The sequence below is a fragment of the Zonotrichia albicollis genome, chromosome 22 (assembly GCF_047830755.1).
Source record: "Zonotrichia albicollis isolate bZonAlb1 chromosome 22, bZonAlb1.hap1, whole genome shotgun sequence".
In the NCBI taxonomy this organism is placed as follows: Eukaryota; Metazoa; Chordata; class Aves; order Passeriformes; family Passerellidae; genus Zonotrichia; species Zonotrichia albicollis.
In genome coordinates, this window is record NC_133840.1 from 2,702,471 (window position 1) to 2,724,868 (window position 22,398).

Genomic DNA, 22,398 nt, shown 5'->3' on the forward strand with positions numbered 1-22,398 from the left:
AAATGAGGCACAGCCTCTCCTGAGGAAAAGAAAAGGTTCAATGAAATAAAACTGAAAAAGAAGGGATCCAGAAATTGATACACAAGAGAGATTTTGATATGGAAGGGAGAAAAAAGACTGGAAGAATGAACCAAGGAGTAATAATTTATATTATTAATATTTCTATAGGCCATAATGGCAATGAACTTCTTGGTAGCTGCAGTAAGATCATCTCCACAGCAGCTTCAGAGCTAAATAAATAAATCTATTTCACTCATCAAGGGCAGATGCAAAGAGATTTGAAACCTCCCTACAATTGTAAAGTACATTTATGGCAAACCTGGGAACCCTTTCTCACTGTGAAATTTGGAGGATTTAATCCCATCCCTGCTTGCCCCTCCCTAGGCCTGACAGCTACCTTGGGACAAAAAAACAAAGAAAAGGGTCTCAATCCTCAAATGAATGGTTTTCACCTGCAGGAATCTGCAGTGAAACCCTCCTGGAGTGTCGGATCTCAGGATCTCAGTCCTGAGATGCTGAGCCTCCGAGACCAGCTTGGGGGGCTCGGGAGTCCTGGAATGTTCCAGAAGTGTCTGGTGGCTGGACTTTGGTCCTACACAGGAGACGACAAGGATGAGGGCTTCACCAGGGTGAATGGCGAAAAGATTAGCTAATTAGAGGGTGAGAAACAGGGTTTAGGATTTCTGTACAGGGGGGTTTGGAGGAGTAAGATGGAGGAATTGGGGGGTGTCCTGTCCTCCTTCTTCTTCCTCTTCTCCTCCATCTTCTTTGGCCACGGTGGCACCTTTGGATTGGTTATTACTGAGAGTACACCGAGTTATAAGAATAGATGGTATTGGGGAAAAATGATAAATATTGTATACGTAACAATGGGTATAAAGATACGTGGCTGCCCGGGAGGGCAGCACAGTGTGCCCATGGCTGACTGCTGAGCAGATCTTTGTTCGGCTGAAAGAAAATCTTTTAGATAAACAATTAATAAACATAAAAACCGAAAGAAGAACCGAAGCCTCTTCTCGTCCTTCGATACGCGGCTGCCCCAAGGCCACCCCGGGCCTTTCCAGGCCTCACAAACAGCCGAGATAAACGGACACTGGAGGGCAGGTTTGCATGGAGGAAATCCATGTTTGAGCTGGAAATGACAATTCCCTCATTCCCTCAGGCCATGGCCAAGCAGTGAGATAGGGAATCCAGAGGTGGGGCTTTCACTGCCACAAAATTCAGAATACAGCACAGAGGAACTACAGCCAGCTCACTTAGAATAGCAAGAGAGAAATTTGATCACTATTATCAGTAGTGACAAGCAGCCCCCAGCCCTTGCAAGGCTTCAGCATCACCCAAAATCCTTCCTGAAGTGCATCCAAGGTGGATAAAGCAGGTCCTAAAATCCCAGGGGAGCACCCCAGGACAAAATGCCCAAGTGGAGATGCTGCAGGAGGCTGAACATCCTCCAAACCCTCCTGGTGAGAGCCCTCCCAGCCTCAACAAATGTCTGCAAAAGGAAAAAAAAAATCTCACAGGGAGTAGCCAATGGAAAAATAAAATAAAATAAAATAAAAGGCATTTCAGCAAACAGCTGCAAAGGGCCACCTGAAGGCCAGGCCAAGGGAACAGAACTCTCCCAGAGCAATGTAAACAATTCTATAATGGAAAAAAGTTGGAGTGGTGGAAGCCACAGAAGCCACATTTGAGCTGGAATGAGGAATAAAGTGCAAATGGTTTGTTCAGAGGGATGAAGTGTGGCCTGGGAGGGGGCACAGCAACCCCCAGTCCTCCTGCCCTGTCTGGGTGTCCTGGGGGTCACAGGGACTGTGCCCCACGCTCAGAGCAGCACCCCAACATTTAATTTTGGAGCTCCACAACCCCTGGGTACCCCCAAACAAAGGCCCAGGGCTGGGAGGAGAGCAGGAGCACTGGGGGCTCATTTCTGTTTCTGAAAGGAGCAGCTTCAAACAGGCTCCAGGTGCCACCTTTGGAAACCCCTGACTCTACAGCCAGCAGCATTCACTCTCACCCACTTTTTCAATCCTTCTCACCAATAACACCTCCTCCTCCCTCTCCTCCTCCTCCTCTGTGTGGGGTGCAGGCAATGCTGAGTGTCTGCCTCCCTGCAATAGCTCAGTTTGTTACAACACTTGGGGAAGTTCTCTCAATGTCCCCTTGGACTGGGACTGCAGCTCTGCCTTCGGAAAGGACAAAATTCCCTTCCAAGGACAAGGCTTCAAACCCCATCACACCCAGCACTAAATCCCAGGCAATTCCCATCAGCTCCTGGCCAAACAGGAAAACTCAGGGCATGTAAGATCCTGAACACCAACTGTCTTTCCCTCACCCTCTCCCAATGATTTTTTTTTTTCCTTTTGAGCTGCAGGAGGCACTAAAAAAGGATTCAAGAGGGGAAACTGAGCAGCATTCTGCTGACTGGAGTGAGAAACATTCGCCTGCCACTGCAGAGGAGCAGAAGGAGCCTGTGGTCAGGAGGAATGTGATGTGTTAGAAATATCTGTACCATTTGCAAATCAAACAGGACAGGGTTTGCTCATCGAGATGAACTCAACATAAATCTATTTCTGAGCAACAGCAGTTCAGGGCAGTTTGGAAATCCCTGTCTGCACAACCCGATGTCTCAGAGAAGGTAACTTTGAACTCTTGAACTCACAGGCCTTCAAAGGAGTTTTATTCCAGTGGTTGAAGGCACCCAGGTTGGAATGGCAGGGAAATAAGTTAATTAAAGTGATGTATTATGAAATTTCTGGAAAGTAAAAATATTTTTATCTGTAAATGATGCTTGGAAATTCGTCTGTGGAAGTAGAAAGAGGCAGCAGCCACATGTAAAAAAAATCATGAGTTAAAATCCTTAAAAACATGCTGATCTGTGTAATTCTTACAGCAGAAAGTCTTTGCCATAAGGAAAAGTGACCGAGTATCCAATTAAAAATGAATCATATTTTCCCATTATCAATCATTCTGGGCACCTGGGCTGGGAAGTCAATTAAAGCTCCAAACAAATCCTGTATCAAGTGTTGGTTTCTCACATGCCCCTCCACAGAACAGCCAGGCTGCTCAAGTGATACAAGAACAACCACATCTAATTTTAACCTTTTCTTTTTGGGGAAGATATAATTTTAGACTGGCTTTAATTTAGAAACATTTCTCAAAGAAAAGTGATATGTCTGCCAGCAAGAAAAATATTACCCTGAACTTAATGCACTAAAAATCTGTTTTCCTCCTGGACACACTGCTCTTCACACTGGGTTCCAGCCTCAGCCTTTGCACAGGGGGGGAACAAGTCATGATGCATTTGATGGGAGATAAATTGGAAAATAAAAGTTTGCTTCTCATGGGAAACATCCTCTGAGTGGTGCCCCAGGCCACGAATCATCCCATACTTATCCATGAAGTCATTACACCTCTCCAGAAAGTCCCACCACACTCACAGCATCTTTTTATCTCTGAGAGCAGGGGACAACTGCTCTGTGATTAACAGGGAGAAGCTTGGTCTGGTACGTAAGTGCAGTCTGTCTGTCTGTCTGTGCTATGAGATTAAACTGTCTCATGATTTTATCATGTCTGGAACGTGGTGCTGGCTGGAAATCAGGGCTGGGGACAGAGGATCCTGTACCTGGAGCATCCTCAAGTGACACCAACATCCATCAATGGTCAGGGCTGGCTTTAGAGGACCCTCACAGCGTTTCAAGCTGGGCATTAATTTTACACTCACGTGGCTGTGGTGAAGTTTCTATTCCCACTTCAGGCAAGCCTTGCCATCAGTGCAGAGCTGATGGAAATTCCAAATGATCACCACAAGCTCTGAATTTGACTAAACCAGAGCCACTGAGGGGGCAGCACACGGCACAGCTGTCTGTGTAAAGGACCACGGTGCTGCTCTGAGGAGTAACATGAAAAGCAGATTTTTTTCAAGGCTGCACCTACATTACTTTATATAGAGACTCAGGTCAGGGGGAGGCACAATTGCAAGAATTCAAATTTATCTTCTGCTGCTGACAGAAAATCATTAATAAAATCATAAAATACTCTGACAGTGTTCTCTCCTTGCCCTTCCCTAGCCACCCCCTCATTTCTAAAGAGTAAACTCAGCATTTATTCAAACTGCCACCAGCAGTGGTGATTGGCTTTAGAATCTCCAATTAGAGATGGTTCTGCACAATTATCAGTATTTTCAACCTGTTCCAGGAAGCAGGACATGAAAGGTATAAAGTTCAGGCTGTGCATAAAAAAAAAAACCAAAAAAACAAATCAAAAAACGTAGAAACTCCAAGGTAACAAATGAGGAGAAAGCACAATGTGCCCTCTCAGCAGAGAGCTGACAGAACAAACGTTGAGGAAGTGGAGAGCAGATAATGAAAACTGGGCGTCAGCTTCTGAAAGGTAAAGTCCATCAACCTTCAGGAGGAAGAGAAGGGTGCAGCCACCACCCCATTAACTGCTCCTGCACCCCATCAACTGCTCCTGCACCCCATCAACTGCTCCTGCACCCCATCAACTGCTCCTGCACCCCATCAACTGCTCCTGCACCCCATCAACTGCTCCTGCACCCCATCAACTGCTCCTGCACCCCATCAACTGCTCCTGCACCCCATCAACTGCTCCTGCACCCCATCAACTGCTCCTGCACCCCATCAACTGCTCCTGCACCCCATCAACTGCTCCTGCACCCCATCAACTGCTCCTGCACCCCATCAACTGCTCCTGCACAGCCTGACCAAGGCAGCAGTGCTGGGTTCACTCTCTGCAGGTATCTACAGGCATCCGACCCAACAACAGGAGCACTCAGGGGGACCAAGACTTAAATGCAAGTTTTTCCCCTTGAAATCACCACTTTTCACCTCAGATTTTTAAAATGCAAGCGAGCCACCAGAAGATTTAAGGAACACCCAGATTGCACAACTGATTCAGCAGCAGTGTCCAGTTAACTCAGCACACCCTCCCAGTTCGTCAGGGCGTTATTCTGATCAATGCTGCAGCTCCAAGCAGAACAGAGCCCAGGTGTGCTGGAAGCTGGAATTTCTGGGAAGAAAACTGCAAAAGTGATTTTTAAAAAAAGTTTTCTGTTGATTCACGTATTCCAGGATATTTTAGTTGGTTGTACAAAGCTTAGGACAGCTGGAGGAAGTAGTTTAAAGACAGGAAAGAAACAAATGACAGAGTAAGAGACAAAAACGACCCTCACACCAACAGGCTCCATTTCAACTTATTTTAGAATTAATTTCTGCCTTCTGCACCCTCCAGGTATTTTTCTTCCAACCACCCCAGCAATTCAATAGCAGTAACGTGAGCACAGGTATTAGACAAACCCTTTTTTATTTCCTTTGTTTTAGGCTTGCAAAGGTGACGTGTGAACTGGAGAACAGAGAGGCTGGAAATGAACACCTCACTTCACAAGAAGAATTCAGCCTGGGAAGGGGAGCACTGCTGCACCTCCCACCTGGCTGAGGCAGCTCAGCCTTTGTTTCTCACTTTTTCCTTTACACACAGAACCTTCGTTTTCTGGGTTACTCACAATGGTTTTGAATGATCTGCGTGGAAAGAGCAACACCTCTCCTGAAGCTGATAATTACTATGAAAATACTCCTGTGTTAGTCACAAGGAAGTAAATGGAGAAAAAAAAAAGAGAATAAGTTGTGTGGGTTTCTAAATTATTCTGTTTCATAAAAGTGGAGTAAGTCTTGTTCTGTGAGCTTCTCTTTTATGAGGGACTTAAGTAATTTTTATCGTGAGTCCTCTTACAAGCTCAGCTCCTGGAACAAGAGAACTAAAAGGAATTAGGTTTGACTTTAAAAAGCTTTTAGTAGTCCTGACAGGAAACCGTTTATTTGTGTGGGTTTGTTTTTTTAAAAATTATTTACACCACCAACATCTTTTTTTCCAAGATAATGGACTCATTATTGCACAAGTGTCTGGCTTTTAAATCTTCAAATTCTAACCTAAACCAGTTTGGGTAGGGCCAGCACAGGGCTCATTTCAGCTGCAAACTCTGACTGTTTGGGGAGGCCAAATGTGACCCTGGGTGAGGGGAACCAATTCAGAATGAAAGTGAGATGCTGAGCCCTTAAACCAGACAAACCCAGCCCTGCTCTCTCAGGGCAGCACAGGCAATAAGCACATTGCTTTTCTCTTTAAAGGCACATTTCTGCTCTTTATTTTTTTTTTTTTTTCTATATTTCTGCTCTTTATTTTTTTGCTGTGCCCTCTTCCACTCTGCTGCCGAGCAGCACTGTAAGAATTCCTGACAAACCCACATATTCCAGAGCTGAAATATCCGGGCTGGACCTCGGCACAACCATTGCTATTGTACCTCACATTTCCTGTTTGTGCTCGCCCAGGGCCTGGCCACCAGCACAAACCCCCTCAGAAGCTAAATCAAAATGAACCCCCCCATAGCAGCTAAATCAAAATGAACCCCCTCAGCAACTAAATCACAATGTGCCCCCTCAGCAACTAAATCAAAATGCACCCCCTCACAGTTAAATCAAAATGAACCCCTTCAACGTTAAATCAAAATGTACCCCCTCACAGTTTATGAACCCCCTCAGCGGCTAAATAGAAATGAACCCCCTCAGCAGTTAAATAAAAGTGAACCCCCTCAACATGTAAATAAAAATGTATCCCCTCAGCCCCCCTGGCTCCAGCAGCAGTGAACAAAATCCACATTTAAGTACCAAAACCACCACCCATGCAAACAGGCAAAGCTCGGAGCCGTGAGGGTGAGGAATTCGGCGCCATTCATCCCCTCAGGGATTTCACTTCCCCAGGGAGAGGGGACTCACCGCGCCCTCAACCACTCGTTTGAAGCACTTTTTTTTTAGCTTCATCTTTGACAAAAATCCGTTTTTCAGAGCTGAAGTGAAACCAAAGCACGAGGCAAGGTTTGGGTGGGGATGGGCCCAGCCATGATCCCAACCCTGCCCTGCTCGGAGCCCTCCGGCACCGCCGCCTCATTCATTCATTTTCGGCAGCAAAGATCTCTCAGAGATGTGCAAACACCAAAAATTCCTCATGAGTTACCCTCAGCCATCCTCTGCTGGTAATGAGGTGATTCATGCTGTTCGTATTTTAATCTACCACCAAGAGAAAACATCTCAGGACCGAGGAAAAAGCCATGTACTGCTAAAACCAGTATTTGGAGTCATTAATCATGATAGTTTTATTTCCTACAGAACCACATCATGATTCCTATTTTTAAGGGTTGTTTTTAAAGAACTGTGAAAAACCTTTAATGGGCTTCAGGAAAATAAGCCAGCAGGCTTGTTTTGAGAGTGTCAGAATGGAAAGGATTCTTGGAAGAGTGGCCTTGCTTCCCTGTTCCTGCCTTGAAAATCTGCTCTGTGCCAGCCCTCAGCTCGGTGCCAAATGCAGCACGAGAATTGTTTCCCAAAAAGCCATGTCAGATTTTACATCCAGTGCTGGCAGCAAACAAGGAAGCAGCATTAAACCAGGAATTGATACTTCAGACAATGTTCAGGCCCTCTCTAACATGTAGAAAGGTCTCCAATCACAGGAACAGCAATTAAAAGCTTGGTATCAAACTGACACACTCGACCTGTCTCTCTTGCACCAAGGATTGGTGACCAAAAAAAATCCCAAATCAGATGTGAACTGAAATGATCCCGAGGCAGCAACACCCCTCCCACACTGAGGCTGCTTGAAATTCTACTTTTAGCAATTTCCAAGTACTCTCTTCTCAGCTAACCCTGGGATCTCTCCTGGCACCAGAATGCAGCTCCAAAAAGCAGCTGGTGAGAGATGCTCTGAGGGATCCAGACAAATGACAGTTTTCAACACTGCAAAAACAGCTAAGCGGGCCAGGGAAAGCAAACATCAGAGTCATTCATATCCTGCAGCCATTGCATAACCACTTGCAGAGCCTGCCCAGTGCCCGGCCCCATGCAGTAAATGGCTCATGCAGAGGGTTTAATTCAGGTGCACCTGTGTGACAGCTGAGGGAGCCTGAGCAGGTGCCCACATGCCATCCATTCCTCCACGTGCCCTCGGTGGCACAGACAGTGCTGCAAGTCCCAGCAGAGCTCAGCACCACATGGGTGGGCCCAAGGGCATTGTTCTCCCTGCGTGTAATTGCACTGCCAACAATCTCCCTGTACATACAGCTTTAAAACCAGCAATTAATTAAAAGCAATTTGAAAGCACTTACTGGGTCTATTCTCTAGTGCCAGCAAATCCAGGCACTAAAGCAGGGGAGGATTTGTTTTGTAACTTCTCATTTCTTTGAGTCAACAGAAGAATAAGTTTTACCATTATGAAGAAATGTAATTAAAGTGTGTGGAACATGAAAAGTAGATCAACGGTAATGCAGAAGTTAATATTGAGAACCCCACTTAACGTGTCATATTTCGATTTTAGAGGGACCTGCTGTACAATTAACAAAGCAAAATAGTTACAACTCTTTTCTTTGAGAGCTGGAGCTTCTACCTGCATTGTTTCCAGCTGGGTGAAATGCAGAGCAGCACTCTGAAAGAGCTGACCCCTGCAAGCTCAGGTCAGCACTCGCTGTTCCCTCTCACACCGAGCAGATCCGCGGCACTGTTTTACTGCAGCGATAACAAATCCCCTGCACACCTTGCTGGCACAGCTGCAGCGATAAGAACATGAACAGTGCAAACACGGCTTGTTCGGGTCAGCTGTGCCGTTTTTACACCCCCTCTGCCATCTAGTGGCAACAACCGCGTGGCTTCCACCGAGGTGTAAACCCTGAGGTGCTCAGGCAGTGCCCGGGTGTTAATTGACCCGAGCAGACCGTGCTAATCACCAAATCTTGCTCAGGAAAAAAAAGGAAACAAATCCTGGCTTCTCGTTGTTCCAGGAATTCCCTCAGTGAAACAGGAACATGCTTATCTCATATATTGATATATTAAATACACTCAGAGCAATCCAGTGTTTCTCCTGTAGTATTTACACTTTAGATGTTGATGGTACAATTTTATTACATTTTACTCCATAACCACCTTCTAATTACTCAGTGTAATCTAATCAGTCTGATTTCCCTTCCTAACAAGGTTATTGAAGCCTTCCCTTTTATGTTCCTAATATAAAAATACCTTCCCTACCAATATTAAACTCAGTTTCTTTTCCTGGGTGACACATCCCTGTAATCTTTGCAAGGCTGTGAACTTCCCAAACACCCACCATAAGTTATAGTGATAAACCAACTGAGAATTTGTATTTTCTATAAATTATTTCAGTGTCAGCTCAGGTCAAGGCCTAATGAGGTTCACATATCCCACAGGATAATGAAAATGATGTAGTATGGAATTTAATTTTTTCTACACTGAAGGAATTTAGAATTTTGATTTTTAAATACAGAGTAAAAGAAAGGCTCCACCTCCTTTAAGAAAAGGAGTGGTTCTGTCTTAGGAGGATTTCATGTGTCGAAATAATTTTGAAGTGTCCTGGGGTCTGACAGTGCTCAATGCACAAACTGGGTTTGTTTAGCAGGAATTAATTCCACAACCTTTAGGACAGGAGCAAATCTGAGGCTGCTCATGCCATGCCATGCCACGCCACGCCATCTGCCAGGCCCTGCCCTCCCTGCTGGGGGCACAGGCAGGAGTTTCCTGCAGTGTTTTCTGTGTTATTGTAAATGATTAAAGCAGCTCTGAAAGTAAACATCTGTAATGGTTCCAAAGACAAGATGACATTTGTTGCATGAACTGGTTTTAATTATTTTGTGGCCATGAATCCTTTTCTTGAATCCAGGACAGTGGTTTCATAACCCAGGAACTAATCCAATGGCCAAAAGCAAAACACACCCAAACATTTCCCTGACTTTCGTAGCTACACTGAGAAACAACATCATGCAAATTTTAGTATTTTATCTTCATAGAAAAACATTGTTCTTGCTATTATTTTCAAAGCAAAATTAATACAGACTGAACTTTAAACCAGCTGCCTGTTTTGGTGGCTTCAGTCAGAAAAATGATCATTTTAAGCTACTAAAAAAATACCCTGAAAAATTTTAAATGGAAACACTTGAGCTGCACACAGTAGGACAGGCTTCATTTAAATGAGGAGATTAGAGGATGGAACTTGCAGATTTGGCTCATTGTTTCAAGGTGAGGATTAACCAACAGCAGGCCAAGATCCACAGTTCAACAAACACAGAGCTTACAACCTACAGAACAAGGGATGCAGTGTAGAACATGAACAGCACCCAGCAGAGCAGCAACCTCAGATGTATTTAATGTTGAGAACGTGCAGAAAATTATTTATTCATTGCTTTTAAAATAATAAAATAATTTTGAATATTTTAAAATAATATGCAACAATTAAAGTACTCAATTCAAAAAGGACATGGTGTGGAAATATCCTTACCAAGTAGAGCAGAAAGGTGTGCAGACCTGTTCCAAGCCCAACAGAGGACAGAATGCCCAATCCTACCCAGTAGGCACACCAGAAGAACTTCTTCTCCATGTACCGCACGTACTGAGCAAGGAAAGGCACAAAAAAGAAAAAAAAAATATAAATTATTAAATATCCAAGGGAGAAAATTAAGCTACAAGCTAACAGAGACATTTATCTGGATTACAACAACTGAAATAGGCTCCTAAATACTTTTCACAATTTATTTCAGTAACAGCACAGACATACAGAGGAAACTGCACTTTCAAAAGAAAAAAAAATTCCACATTTTGGAATCAGGAAGTTTCCAAGGAGATAGATGGAAATTCAGGTTCAGTAGTAGGAGGTTGAAATCCAGAACAGGCCCATGAGGAGCAAGCCCCAGACAGTGTCAGGTAGAGCCCAGGCAGCTCAGAGAATTGTCTGAACAGTTTAAATAAAGGAATAAATCAGCTGCACTCCCAGTGAGCCTGCTGGATGTTGCATCTTGGAGCAGTGAGTAGCAGATTTGTCATTTTTAAGAAAACATTAAAGTTCTGGTTGTGTGCTGCACCCAGAAATGAGGGGATGTGGGAAAGCCACAGCAAGTTCTGGACACTGTTTGACACCATCCATGGACCAACAGCACCAAGGTGAATTTTACACCATTCTTATCCAGGCTCCAACCTGCCAGGGCACAAAAACACCTTAAAAATGCCAAGTGAACCTGGCTGCCACCTCCTTGGCAGGGAGCTCCTGCACTGGCTGTCACCTGAGGGTGACACTGCCCTCAGCAGGCCCAAGGGAAGCCGGGCAGTCAGGACTTGGGCTCCAGAACTGCAGATCCCTCAGCAGGCAGTACCACACCCCAGCAGGAGGGATGGAAGCAAAAACTGCAATTGGGAACCTGCTCATTTCAGAGCTGTGACAGCAGCTGGGATTGGTTTTTAAAAGGGCTCTGTGTCCTCCAGGAAAATCCGAAACTCCAAGAGAAATGGGGAAGGGAAAGGTGCAGAGAGCACCACCACTAAGCTTAACCATGTCTGACACTTCCAGTGCTGCAGAAACACCAGGCTTTGTGTTCACATCGCAGGAACGGATCTGAAACACAAAACCATTGTACATCTCCTGTGCTAGCTGGGCAGGACTTTCTAGAGCCACACAAGAATAATTTCTTGGGAAGCACAATGCTCTGTTTTGTATGTGCCTGTCCTAGCTGGGCAGGAGATTTTCTACAGCAACACAAGAATCATTTCTTGGGGAACATGAAGCTCTGTTTTGTATGTGCCTGTCCTAGCTGGGCAGGAAACCTTCCACAGCATCATTTCTTCCACAAGACCTTCCACAAGAATCATTTCTTGGGGAACATGAAGCTCTGCTCTGTATGTGCCTGTCCTAGCTGGGCAGGAGACCTTCCACAGCAACACAAGAATAATTTTTTGGGAAGCACAAAGCTTTACCATGACTCAGGGTAACACTTCCCCTCCCACCACCATGAAAATCTAGCTGACAGCAGCTGGGAAGGAGTGCTGCAGCACCCGAGGGGTGCTTCACTCAGGAGCAGATGAGACACCTGCAGATCCACCAGGATGACACAGCTCATCCCTCCCCACCTCTGGAACACAACTCACGCACACCAACAGAGCAGCCACGACTTGAGGAACGAAACCTTAGCGAGCAGCTCCAAAGATCCATGATAAATTCATGGAGATGGCAGCAGGATTCCCTCAGCTCCCAGCCCAGAAGGGAGGGGAAGCAGAGCTGGTACCTGTTGGTGTGCTCCCTCGATGTAGTACAGGGCTGTGAGCGCCGCCAGCGCCAGCATCGCGCACGCCAGGACCCCGCGCCGCCGCCACAGCCTGAACAACAAATGGCAAATTAGGGATTTCCATCATTAAACATGCAGCTCAGAGTAACTCAGTTACCTCTGGGGACTGGGGATGGGCTCAGCAGGGACAATGGCAGCACTGCAAACCTCCCAAGCAAATATCTGGGGAGCCTTTACTCTTTAGGGAAAAATCCCCGCGTCACTGGCAAGCCAGATCAAAGTTCAGCCACTCGTATTTTACTTTTTTTAATAAAGCAAAACAAAGTAACTGACTGAAAACAAACACAAGCTGAAAACAATTCAGCTTCTGGAGCCAAGAGTCAGACCCAGGCCCTGAGCAGCAGCTGTGGCCAAGCACAGAGCAAAGCAGGCCCTGGGCAAGGACGAGCTGGGTGGAATTCAGAAATGCTGATTTCCAACTGTGCTGCTGGGCAGAGCCACAGTGACAGTCACAGGGACAAATCTTTACATTATTTTGTTTTCTTTTATCTATTAAAATTGGTATCTTGTAACAGCTCCAAATTTAATAAATATATTTTAGGTAACTCTGAAGCATTTGGTGAGTAAAGGGAGAAAAGTGTTTTCCAAAGTCATTTGCTACCAAATAATTTTTGAGCACATTTGGTTTTACTCCTTTTTTCCTGCTTGATGTGTATGTAGCCACACACAGTAGATTAGCAAATACATTTAGAATTTTCCAGAAAACACTACTATATTGTCACCTAATGATGTATAAAAAAAGCAAGTGCTAGCATCACTTAACATTCCCAGCCTAAAACAGCAAACTATAAACATAACTTATCTAATTAGACACAAAGATAGAAATGTGAGGCATAATACAGGAAAACAGTCACAAATATTTCATATTAAGCAAACTGAAAAGAGCACTCAGAACATTTTAGAATTAAAGTTAGTGCTGCTTACATTAGTACGACAATCGAATTTTCAAATGATTGTCATTCAAAAACACAATTTATGCAATGGAACACAGGAGATCATTAAGAGTCAATCTGAGGTCTCAACTTCATAGCCTGTAATAGTCAGGGTTATTTTCTGTAAAGATTCTGTCAGGGGAGTGCCAGACAACTGAATGTGCTGCTCAGCAGAGGAGGCAAGTGCTATCTGTAACAGAACTGGATGTCTAGGAAGCCAAATAAGATTTGAGGTCTTAAAATAAATCCTCCAATGTTATTTCTGCTTAGTTTAAATAAATGCTTGGCAATTGTCAGAAATTACAGATGTCAGAGCAGTAAAACAGTTCTCAGAGACAATTCCTAATGGTAGTTGAAAGAATGCACATAATAAAATAAATAGGCTTGGGGGGGTTCAGGTTTTTTTTGGGGTGTAGAAGGGAATTAAGGCTACACTACACAAACCTGGTGTTTTTTATACAAATAATTTCAAAGGCAAATGGAAGCTGTCACTAAATCTGGACTGCAGACAGAGTGAGCAGAGCCCTGAGCACCAGCTGAGCTCAGCCTGGAGGAGCAGCCCCACAGCTGGGGTCACCCAGGTGACATCAGACCCTGTCCCCTGGCTGGGAAAGGCTTTGTAAACCCATCCCAAGCACAGCAGAGCCACCAACACAAGCCCTGCCATTTTCACTGCATGTTACACTCTTGTTTGGGCAGCCTGAACCCCCAGGCCTGTGCCTCCAGAACTGCCTCTGCATTTCAGCACCAGCAGGGAATGGCAGGACTGCTCCTCACCAATTCTCTCACTGGGATAAAAGCTGGTTTGATTCAGCGTGGAAACAACACTCAAGGAAAGTGCTTTAATAAATCATTTCCTACTGTAAAAAGGGCCACAGAGAAGCAAAGTCCTCTTTAAAGCATCATAAACATCAGTGCAAGCTGCACAGAGCCCTGATCTCTGCCCTGGCTGAGCTGTTTGAGGATTACTCAGTGACACCTGCATTAGCAGGTCAGTGCTGACACTGCAGCCATAAGCACAACATCCCTTTGCTTTAAGGCTCTCACTCTTTCAAATTGGAATATTCAACCCTTCAGAAAGGCAGTTTGCCATTTTCTCTCCCAAGCACCTTGCTGCACTTATGTAATTTAGGCAGCAGATCTGAGAGCACAGCTACAAGTGTGGGATGCTGCAGCAGCCACCTTTAAGGGACAAAAATACACATGTTGTCTGAAAAAACCAGTTTTCAGGTTGTGAACCATCAGGGAAAGTGAGATGTCAGAATGACCTACTGAATCAGAGCATGGGTTTGCCCAGAACGCTTAGGAGAAGTTAAAGAAATGATCTTTACTTTATGGTCCATTCCTTCAAGTTTAATAGAGTTTCCAGGCAAAAATACTGCAAGGTAACAAGAGGTTTTTTCCACAGCACAATATTCAACCTCTCCTCTCGCTCCCTTCGCTTCCGCTCACTCAACATCGAGGAATCTGCAAATGAAAAAAAAAAAAAAAATTTAAAAAATCTGTAAAAGCACAGGCTGGCAGGTCAGCTGCTATCCCACCCAGAAATACACTGTTTTAAAAAAAAATTGTCAGGAAGTTAATGGGAGCTGTCACTATAGGACACAGAATAACACCAGCACACACACTGCTGCTCTTAAGGTGAAGAAAAGGGAAGTTTATTTTCTGACTTTAACATTTCTAGTTTTTTTAAAAAATTACATCGGAAGGTGAAAGTGCCACCTCTCCAATGACACTGGACAAACTAACAGTCTATTCAATGTCTCTTTTTTTAGAAAAGAATGCAAAATGAGAAGTTGCAGGGCACTGAGAGGAGCTGAGAGCAGCCAGACCCTATTGAAGAATGGAGGGAGAAGACCCACCTTGCATTGATCAGCATCAACTCCGGTTTATTCATCAATCAATCACTTTTTATAACCGTGTTAATTAAGTTCATGCATATTGCAAAATCCAAGCTCACAATAGGTCAGAGATTACACACCAACCCCTCCTTATGTTTCCAGTACCAAGATTTGGGTTCTCAAAATTATTTTTGCTTTCCCAAAACAGCCAAAGATAGAATATCTACTTGTTATGAGAAAGCTGCCTGAGAACTCTGATATGCAAGGTTCTCAAGGCCTTCATGTTTGTCACTTTTACTTGTAATTAAAAACAACCTGAGAACCTCTGCTGTTTACAGAAACCGGCTGTGAGAACCTGTCCCCCATAGCTGCCTTTTAAGCCATTTCTGAAAAAATCTCCTACAAGACCCCAGGTCAGAGGTGAGCTCAGCAGGGACATCTCCCTGTGAACCTGTGGGCTGGCTCTTGTCCAGCACAGCTATTCCCAGCTCCCCCTGCAGAGGATGGAATTACAGGGTGCAACTGGAGAGCAGCACCTGCCCTGCCAGGCAGGAGCCTCTCACAGAGCCCTGGCCTGGAAAGGAGCTCAGCCCTGCCTGGCCCTGAGCTCACACCCAGCCCAGGCCCTGCTCACAAAACCTGCTCCAATCAAGGTCTTATTTTGTGCTCACAAGAAGTTGAATAAAAGTCCAAACCTGAGTTGGTTTTCTGGAGGAGAATGGCTTGTTCAAAGGTTGTCAAGCTAATAAGCAGTAATCATTTTTAAACTTTTAAAGAAAAGGAATTCTGGAATAAAATTTTAAAAATAGTACCAGTAAACAATGAAAAAATACAGTGGTAGCCAAACAGACACCAAAGTTGTTTAAACACCACTTACTACACAGTCACCACACATGTATTCTATTTTGCATTGTAATAATATTGATAAATTTCAGATTTTTAAAAAGCTGTTGCATTTAAAATATTGATCTAATGTGATCTCCAGCACATTGGAACCCAAGATGTATTACTGCAGTCTTACTCCAGTACCTGAACCATTTTGCCTTATCAGATGCTGATATTTACACAGAATTTGCAGCTCTCATTAGTCACACAGCCCACTTAATTCTGTATTCCTTAGCTGGAAAATCAGTTGCTTAAGATGAACTAACAGAAATCCTGGCAAATACTGAACAACATCCACATTCCCTCAGAGTTACAGGATGATTTAAGACTTTAAGTAAAAGGCTTTAATTTGTTCCATACATACAAACATGCAGTTAATCTTTTTGGTTTAATATGTGTAATAAAAATGTTTCAACCTTGTTTTTATGACCTTGTTTTTAGTAAAAGGTCGTAAAAGACAATGGTGTAAGACTGCACACAACTTGAGAAATCACTTGATTACAAAACTTAATTAAATATGGAACTGGCACATTCAAAGCTGACAGGAAACAAACAAGGATGATTACAATTTCCATGCTTTACTACACAGCATGGATAATTCAGTGACACAAAAATCTTCATTAACTGTTTTCAGGTTATTTTTCATGAGTTCTAAACATTAATCCCAGGCTACTTCAGCCATACCAGCAGGAAAAACAGAGGAGAGGCAGGAGGGGAAGTAGTTAAAACTGTTTTGTTGGTAATTTATCACTGAAACCAATAAATTATAGTGACATTGAATTTCAACAGAACAGCTAGAAATTGGGAGACTAATAACTGGATCTGTCCCAGAGTAAATCAGATTTTTATTACCAAGAACTGACTTTTCAGTGCCAAAGGGTGGGGTTGTACAGCCTGACTTCCAGAGCCACACATTTGCCAACAGAGTTACACTTTTTTAGGTGTTTTTGTTGTTGTTGTTATTGTAAACTGGTTTGGTACCCAGGTCAGCTCAAATGGACCCAGCTTAAATGTTGGTCCCCAGGTCAGCTTAAGTTTGTGGGGCTTAAATGCATCAAGAATTTAGGGAGAAGAAAGGAGTGTAAGAGAAATGTGAATGGAAATACACAGCATGAGCCTACTCCATGGCTTTGAAATCCTAAATCCCTCAGGTTCAGAGCTCACTGAGGTTTCTAGGATTGATTCAGGCATGGAGCTCTCTGCAATATGGGCATAAAATCAGAACCCCAGAATGGTTTGGGTTGGAAGGGCCCCAAAGCCCATCCCATTGCACCCCTGGCACGGGCAGAGGTGCCTCTCCCTAGGGCAGGTGGCTCCATCCAGCCTGGCCTCAACAGAAATCCCAAATCAATTCCTTTTCCATGTTGTGCTGCTTTACAGCCCACACAGGGCAGTGAGAGCAGCAAGGGATTCCCACCTACCTGTGAAGTTGCCATTGTGCTGCTCTTTGCTCATTCTGATGCGTCTCTGGTCACAGTCTGTGCCATTCTCTGCCATTTCATAGATCTGTCACCTCTGGGCACCTGAGAGAGAAGAAACCCAAAAAGGACAAGGTGTGGTTCAGGTTAGGAGCTCTCCACAGTCCAAGGATGCAGACAAACCCACAGCAGCTCCCAAGCCCAGCTCACACTCATCCTGCATTACACCAACAGCACAAAGTGATTCAATCCCCCCACTGACAAAGATTAAAACATTCCCACCTACATCATTCTAAATTTTTCACTCAAATGACAAAACTCCCTCGCTTCTAACAGCTGAACAAAAGCTGATTCAACAAACCCCTTCCTTGACCCAGCCCACTGTTTGGGCTGCAGGAGCAGCAGAGCTTTGTACAAACCTCACTTCCATCCTGAGGCTGCAGCTCCAGGTGTGCTCCTCACGCTGGCACCGGAGCTCTGCGGGCTGTCCCTGTGCCAGAACCCTCCCTGGCTGGAAATGAGCCCTCAGCGTGGTACCCAGACCCAGAGCTGCATCTCCTGCCCTGCACAGAAGGCAAACCCTGCAAGGACAGCAGCTGTGCTGCCCTGCCCATACTCAGTGCTGCTTTGGCCTCCCTCTGGAGGGATCAGCCCTACAACAAAACCCCAAAAGAACAAATGGGGCTTTCCTTGTCCAGGAGAGTAAATAATGCAAGAAGTGGGAGCCAGCACAAAGTGTTGCAAGAGTTGCCTTTTTTTTTCCTTTACAAAAAAACCTGAACAGCTGACAATTCTTATGCAATCAAACACAAAGAGTAACCGGTCAGACTCCTTGTTTTAAAAACCCTCTCTTGAATCTTAAAACTCTTTCTCTTAAAAGAGAGTCCCACAAAGTTAAAGCATTTTATTTGCATTGTATTTCTCCCTGATTTACAGTTTTTGATACATTGCTTTTGTTGGAAAGAAAAATGGTGCAGTATTAAAATGACAGCTTATATAAAACTGTCCAGTGGAAGAAATTGAAGTTCTACAGAAAAAATCCTTCCCCATTGATTTATGTGAGGCTCAAGAGCCAAGCAGCAACTCAGGTTGGGTAAACAGGAGTGAGGTCACCCCTTGGATTCAGACTGCAATAATTGTGTCAAAACTTTAAATAAAATGTTCAAAGATTTCAGATGCTGTATTTGACATTTCCAGGGTGTCACAAGTCAGTTTTGCACAGGTGTTTTTCTAAACAGGTACAAACCTTGTAGAGATAAAATTGTTAGCTAGAATGTAATGACTAAAGGTTTGATTTAACTCCAGTAGTCAGAAGCACTGAGGTCTCAGGAAGGAGTCCTTTCTCCAACACCTCCCCCTGACACAAAATGTGCAGAAACAGAAATCTGTCTGGTTGAACAGGGCAGCAGGAACTCAGCTCATGTTACACCTTTTATCCACTGCAGTGTGAACCCAGAATACCCAAAGCACCTAGAAAATGAACAAAGCTGAAAACTGCCAAGGGCTCCTATTATATAGATATAACTATATATATTTAAATTAGCATTTATGAACATCTACAATGATATATATATGATATATAATTTTATATATAAAAATAAGCATTTTTGAACACCTACAATTTTATATATATTTTATATATATTATCTATATATAATTTTATATATGTTTAAATAAGCATTTATGAGCACCGACAATTTTACATATATTATCTATATATATAATTTTATATATATTTAAATAAGTATTTATGAACACCTACAATTTTATATATATCTTATATCTATATTATATAGATATAATTACATATAGTTAAATAAGCGTTTATGAACACCTACAATTTTCATATATATGTTATATATATTATATATAGATAATATATACAAAACATATCTACAATTTTATATATATTATATATTTTTATTATAGATATATATTTAAATAAGTATTTATGAACACCTACAATTTTATATATATTTATGTCTATATTATATAGATATAATTATATATAGTTAAATAAGCGTTTATGAACACCTACAATTTCATATATATGTTATATATATTATATATAGATAATATATACAAAACATTTATCTACAATTTTATATATATTTTATATATATTATATAGATATATTTAAGTATTTATGAACACCTACAATTTTATATATATTTATGTCTATATTATATAGATATAATTATATATAGTTAAATAAGCGTTTATGAACACCTACAACTTTATATATATGTTATATATATTATATATAGATAATATATACAAAACATACATCTACAATTTTATATATATTTTATATATATTTTATATATATTATATATATATTTAAATAAGTATTTATGAACACCTACAATTTTATATATATCTTATGTCTATATCATATAGATATAATTATATATAGTTAAATAAGCGTTTATGAACACCTACAATTTCATATATATGTTATATATATTATATATACATAATATATACAAAACATATATACAATTTTATATATATTTTATATATATTATATATATATATTTAAGTAAGTATTTTTGAACACCTACAATTTTATATATATCTTATGTCTATATCATATAGATATAATTATATATAGTTAAATAAGCGTTTATGAACACCTACAATTTCATATATATGTTATATATATTATATATACATAATATATACAAAACATATATACAATTTTATATATATTTTATATATATTATATATATTTAAGTATTTTTGAACACCTACAATTTTATATATATCTTATGTCTATATCATATAGATATAATTACATATAGTTAAATAAGCGTTTATGAACACCTACAATTTCATATATATGTTATATATATTATATATACATAATATATACAAAACATATATACAATTTTATATATATTTTATATATATTATATATATATATTTAAGTAAGTATTTTTGAACACCTACAATTTTATATATATTTTGTATCTATATTATATAGATATAATTATAGTTAAATAAGTGCTACAATTTAATATATATGTTATCTATATTATATATAGATATACAAAACATATCTACAATTTTATATATTATATATATTTTTTATAGATATATATTTAAATAAGTATTTTTGAACACCTACAATTTTATATATATTTTGTATCTATATTATATAGATATAATTATAGTTAAATAAGTGCTACAATTTAATATATATGTTATCTATATTATATATAGATATACAAAACATATCTACAATTTTATATATTATATATATTTTTTATAGATATATATTTAAATAAGTATTTATGAACACCTACAATTTTATATATATTTTGTATCTATATTATATAGATATAATTATATATAGTTAAATAAGCGTTTATGAACACCTACAATTTTATATATATTTTGTATCTATATTAAATAGATATAATTATATATAGTTAAATAAGCGTTTATGAACGCTGCTGAGCACACACAGCAACACTAAAAAAAGTGTTCTGGCTTAGGGAACTTCAGTCACATTTTGTGGACTTAAATATAGCAAAGATTAGAAAAATAAATGCCACAAATTTCAGTGGAAGGCACACGTTCCTCATTTTGACATCTATGGATCTAGACTTCAGAATTAAAGCCTTGATTGGTTTGGTCTCTGCTCTCAGCTTCATTACACCCCAAGGAGTTCCTTTAGTGCAATGCCAGGTGCTCTCTGTGCCTGATGGTGCAGCCCAGGCTGTGCACACCCGGAATTCCAGTGCAATCCATGAATTCCAGTGCAATCCATGAATTCCAGTGCAATCCATGAGTTCCTGCCCCTCTGGGGGCTCAGGGGTGCTGTTCCCAAGGCACCACAGCTTCTTCCCAGGAGCTCCAATGCCAGAGCCACTTTTACCCTGGCTGCCTGCAAAGGCACTAATCCAGGATTAGCTTTGCATAACACCACCTCACACAAGTCAACGTTTGCACTAAGCAGATAAATAATCCCTTCCACACTTCTGCAGGACAAATACTTGTCAAGAGGGTCTTAAAGTTCAACCATTCTGCAGGAAAGCTCTAAAAATTCCTGTTTAAAAGCACAGCTGACTTGGAGATGGGATATCTGCAAACCCTTCCTGGCTCCAGAAAAGAACCTCCCTGGTTTTCCTCAGTCTGATTATACTCAAAGCATCTTAGCAAAGGCCTGGAGGCTGCACATCCCCTCAGCTCAGCACCCTTGACCTGCTGATGCCCATCAGCACCCTGCTCCTGCACTAATTCCTCCCCACAGGGATGGGAGGTGACCCAAAATGGAGTTATCCTTCATTAACTCCATGTTCTCAAATCTACACCCAACCCCTGAGAGCTCGCCACACCAAACTCAATTCCATCTGCTGAACAGAACTGCACTTCTGACAGAAGCTGGGAAAGACACAGAGCCCATCTCTAAAAATAAATTTGCCTACTGCATGGAGCACTTAGCAGCAAACATAAAAATAAACTATTTAAAAGAGCGAGGAAAACAACTGGGGCCAGTTTTTGTATCAGGGTGCCTGAGATCATTTGTTAGAGCTGTGCTCACACAGGAGCTGCTTTGTAGGGCTGAACAAAGAGCTGACAATGCCCCATTGAGCTTTAGTGCAACCCAAAACGTGAAGTATAAAAAGACAATTATTGCTAGTCAAAAATGCAAACTGCTCAACAAAAAGGGTTTATGGTGACTGTGACTGGCACTTCACAGCAGAAGTGAGACAAAGCAAAACAAGCAATCAGAGCAGGAGGACACAACAAAACTGGGCACTGCAGTGTCTGCTCTCTGTGGTCAGAGAAAAGGACAAAAGGAGCTCTGGGGGCTGTGGAAGCACCAAGTGTTGCACTCATGCAAAAGGAACCAGTTTTGGACAAACTTGGGTGGCTGCACTCTCACCCAGAGGAGCAGGATGTGGGCTCATGTTCTGTTCTGAGCATTTCTGCAGGACTCCTCTCCAGGGTGCTGGAACAACAAGGAAGTGTTTTCATGATCTCAATCATTGTTGGAATCACAAATTCTTACCACTCCTTGCTGAAAGAGCCCTCAGCTCCATCAGCTCCTGCTCACACAGCTCCCACAACCAGAGTTAGAGCTTGAAGAATTTTGTTCCCCCCATCCACCTCAGCAACACATCATCTCCAGT

General features: G+C 41.8%; 2 protein-coding genes across 2 annotated transcripts in view; one reads left to right on the forward strand and one right to left on the reverse strand.

Annotated features, from left to right (window-relative positions):
- The window catches only part of PTRH2 (peptidyl-tRNA hydrolase 2), an 86,153-nt gene that overhangs the window by 58,943 nt on the left and 4,812 nt on the right, over window positions 1-22,398 (forward strand). The window lies entirely within an intron of this gene.
- Window positions 1-22,398, reverse strand: part of VMP1 (vacuole membrane protein 1) — a 69,294-nt gene that overhangs the window by 43,594 nt on the left and 3,302 nt on the right. Inside the window, exons 2-5 of the mRNA XM_074557332.1 lie at window positions 17,261-17,362; window positions 14,445-14,580; window positions 12,122-12,212; window positions 10,348-10,458 (exon numbers count right to left, since the gene is read on the reverse strand). Of these exons, the coding sequence (XP_074413433.1) occupies window positions 10,348-10,458; window positions 12,122-12,212; window positions 14,445-14,580; window positions 17,261-17,336 (414 nt within the window). The 5' untranslated portion in view covers window positions 17,337-17,362. The remainder of the gene's footprint in view (window positions 1-10,347; window positions 10,459-12,121; window positions 12,213-14,444; window positions 14,581-17,260; window positions 17,363-22,398) is intronic.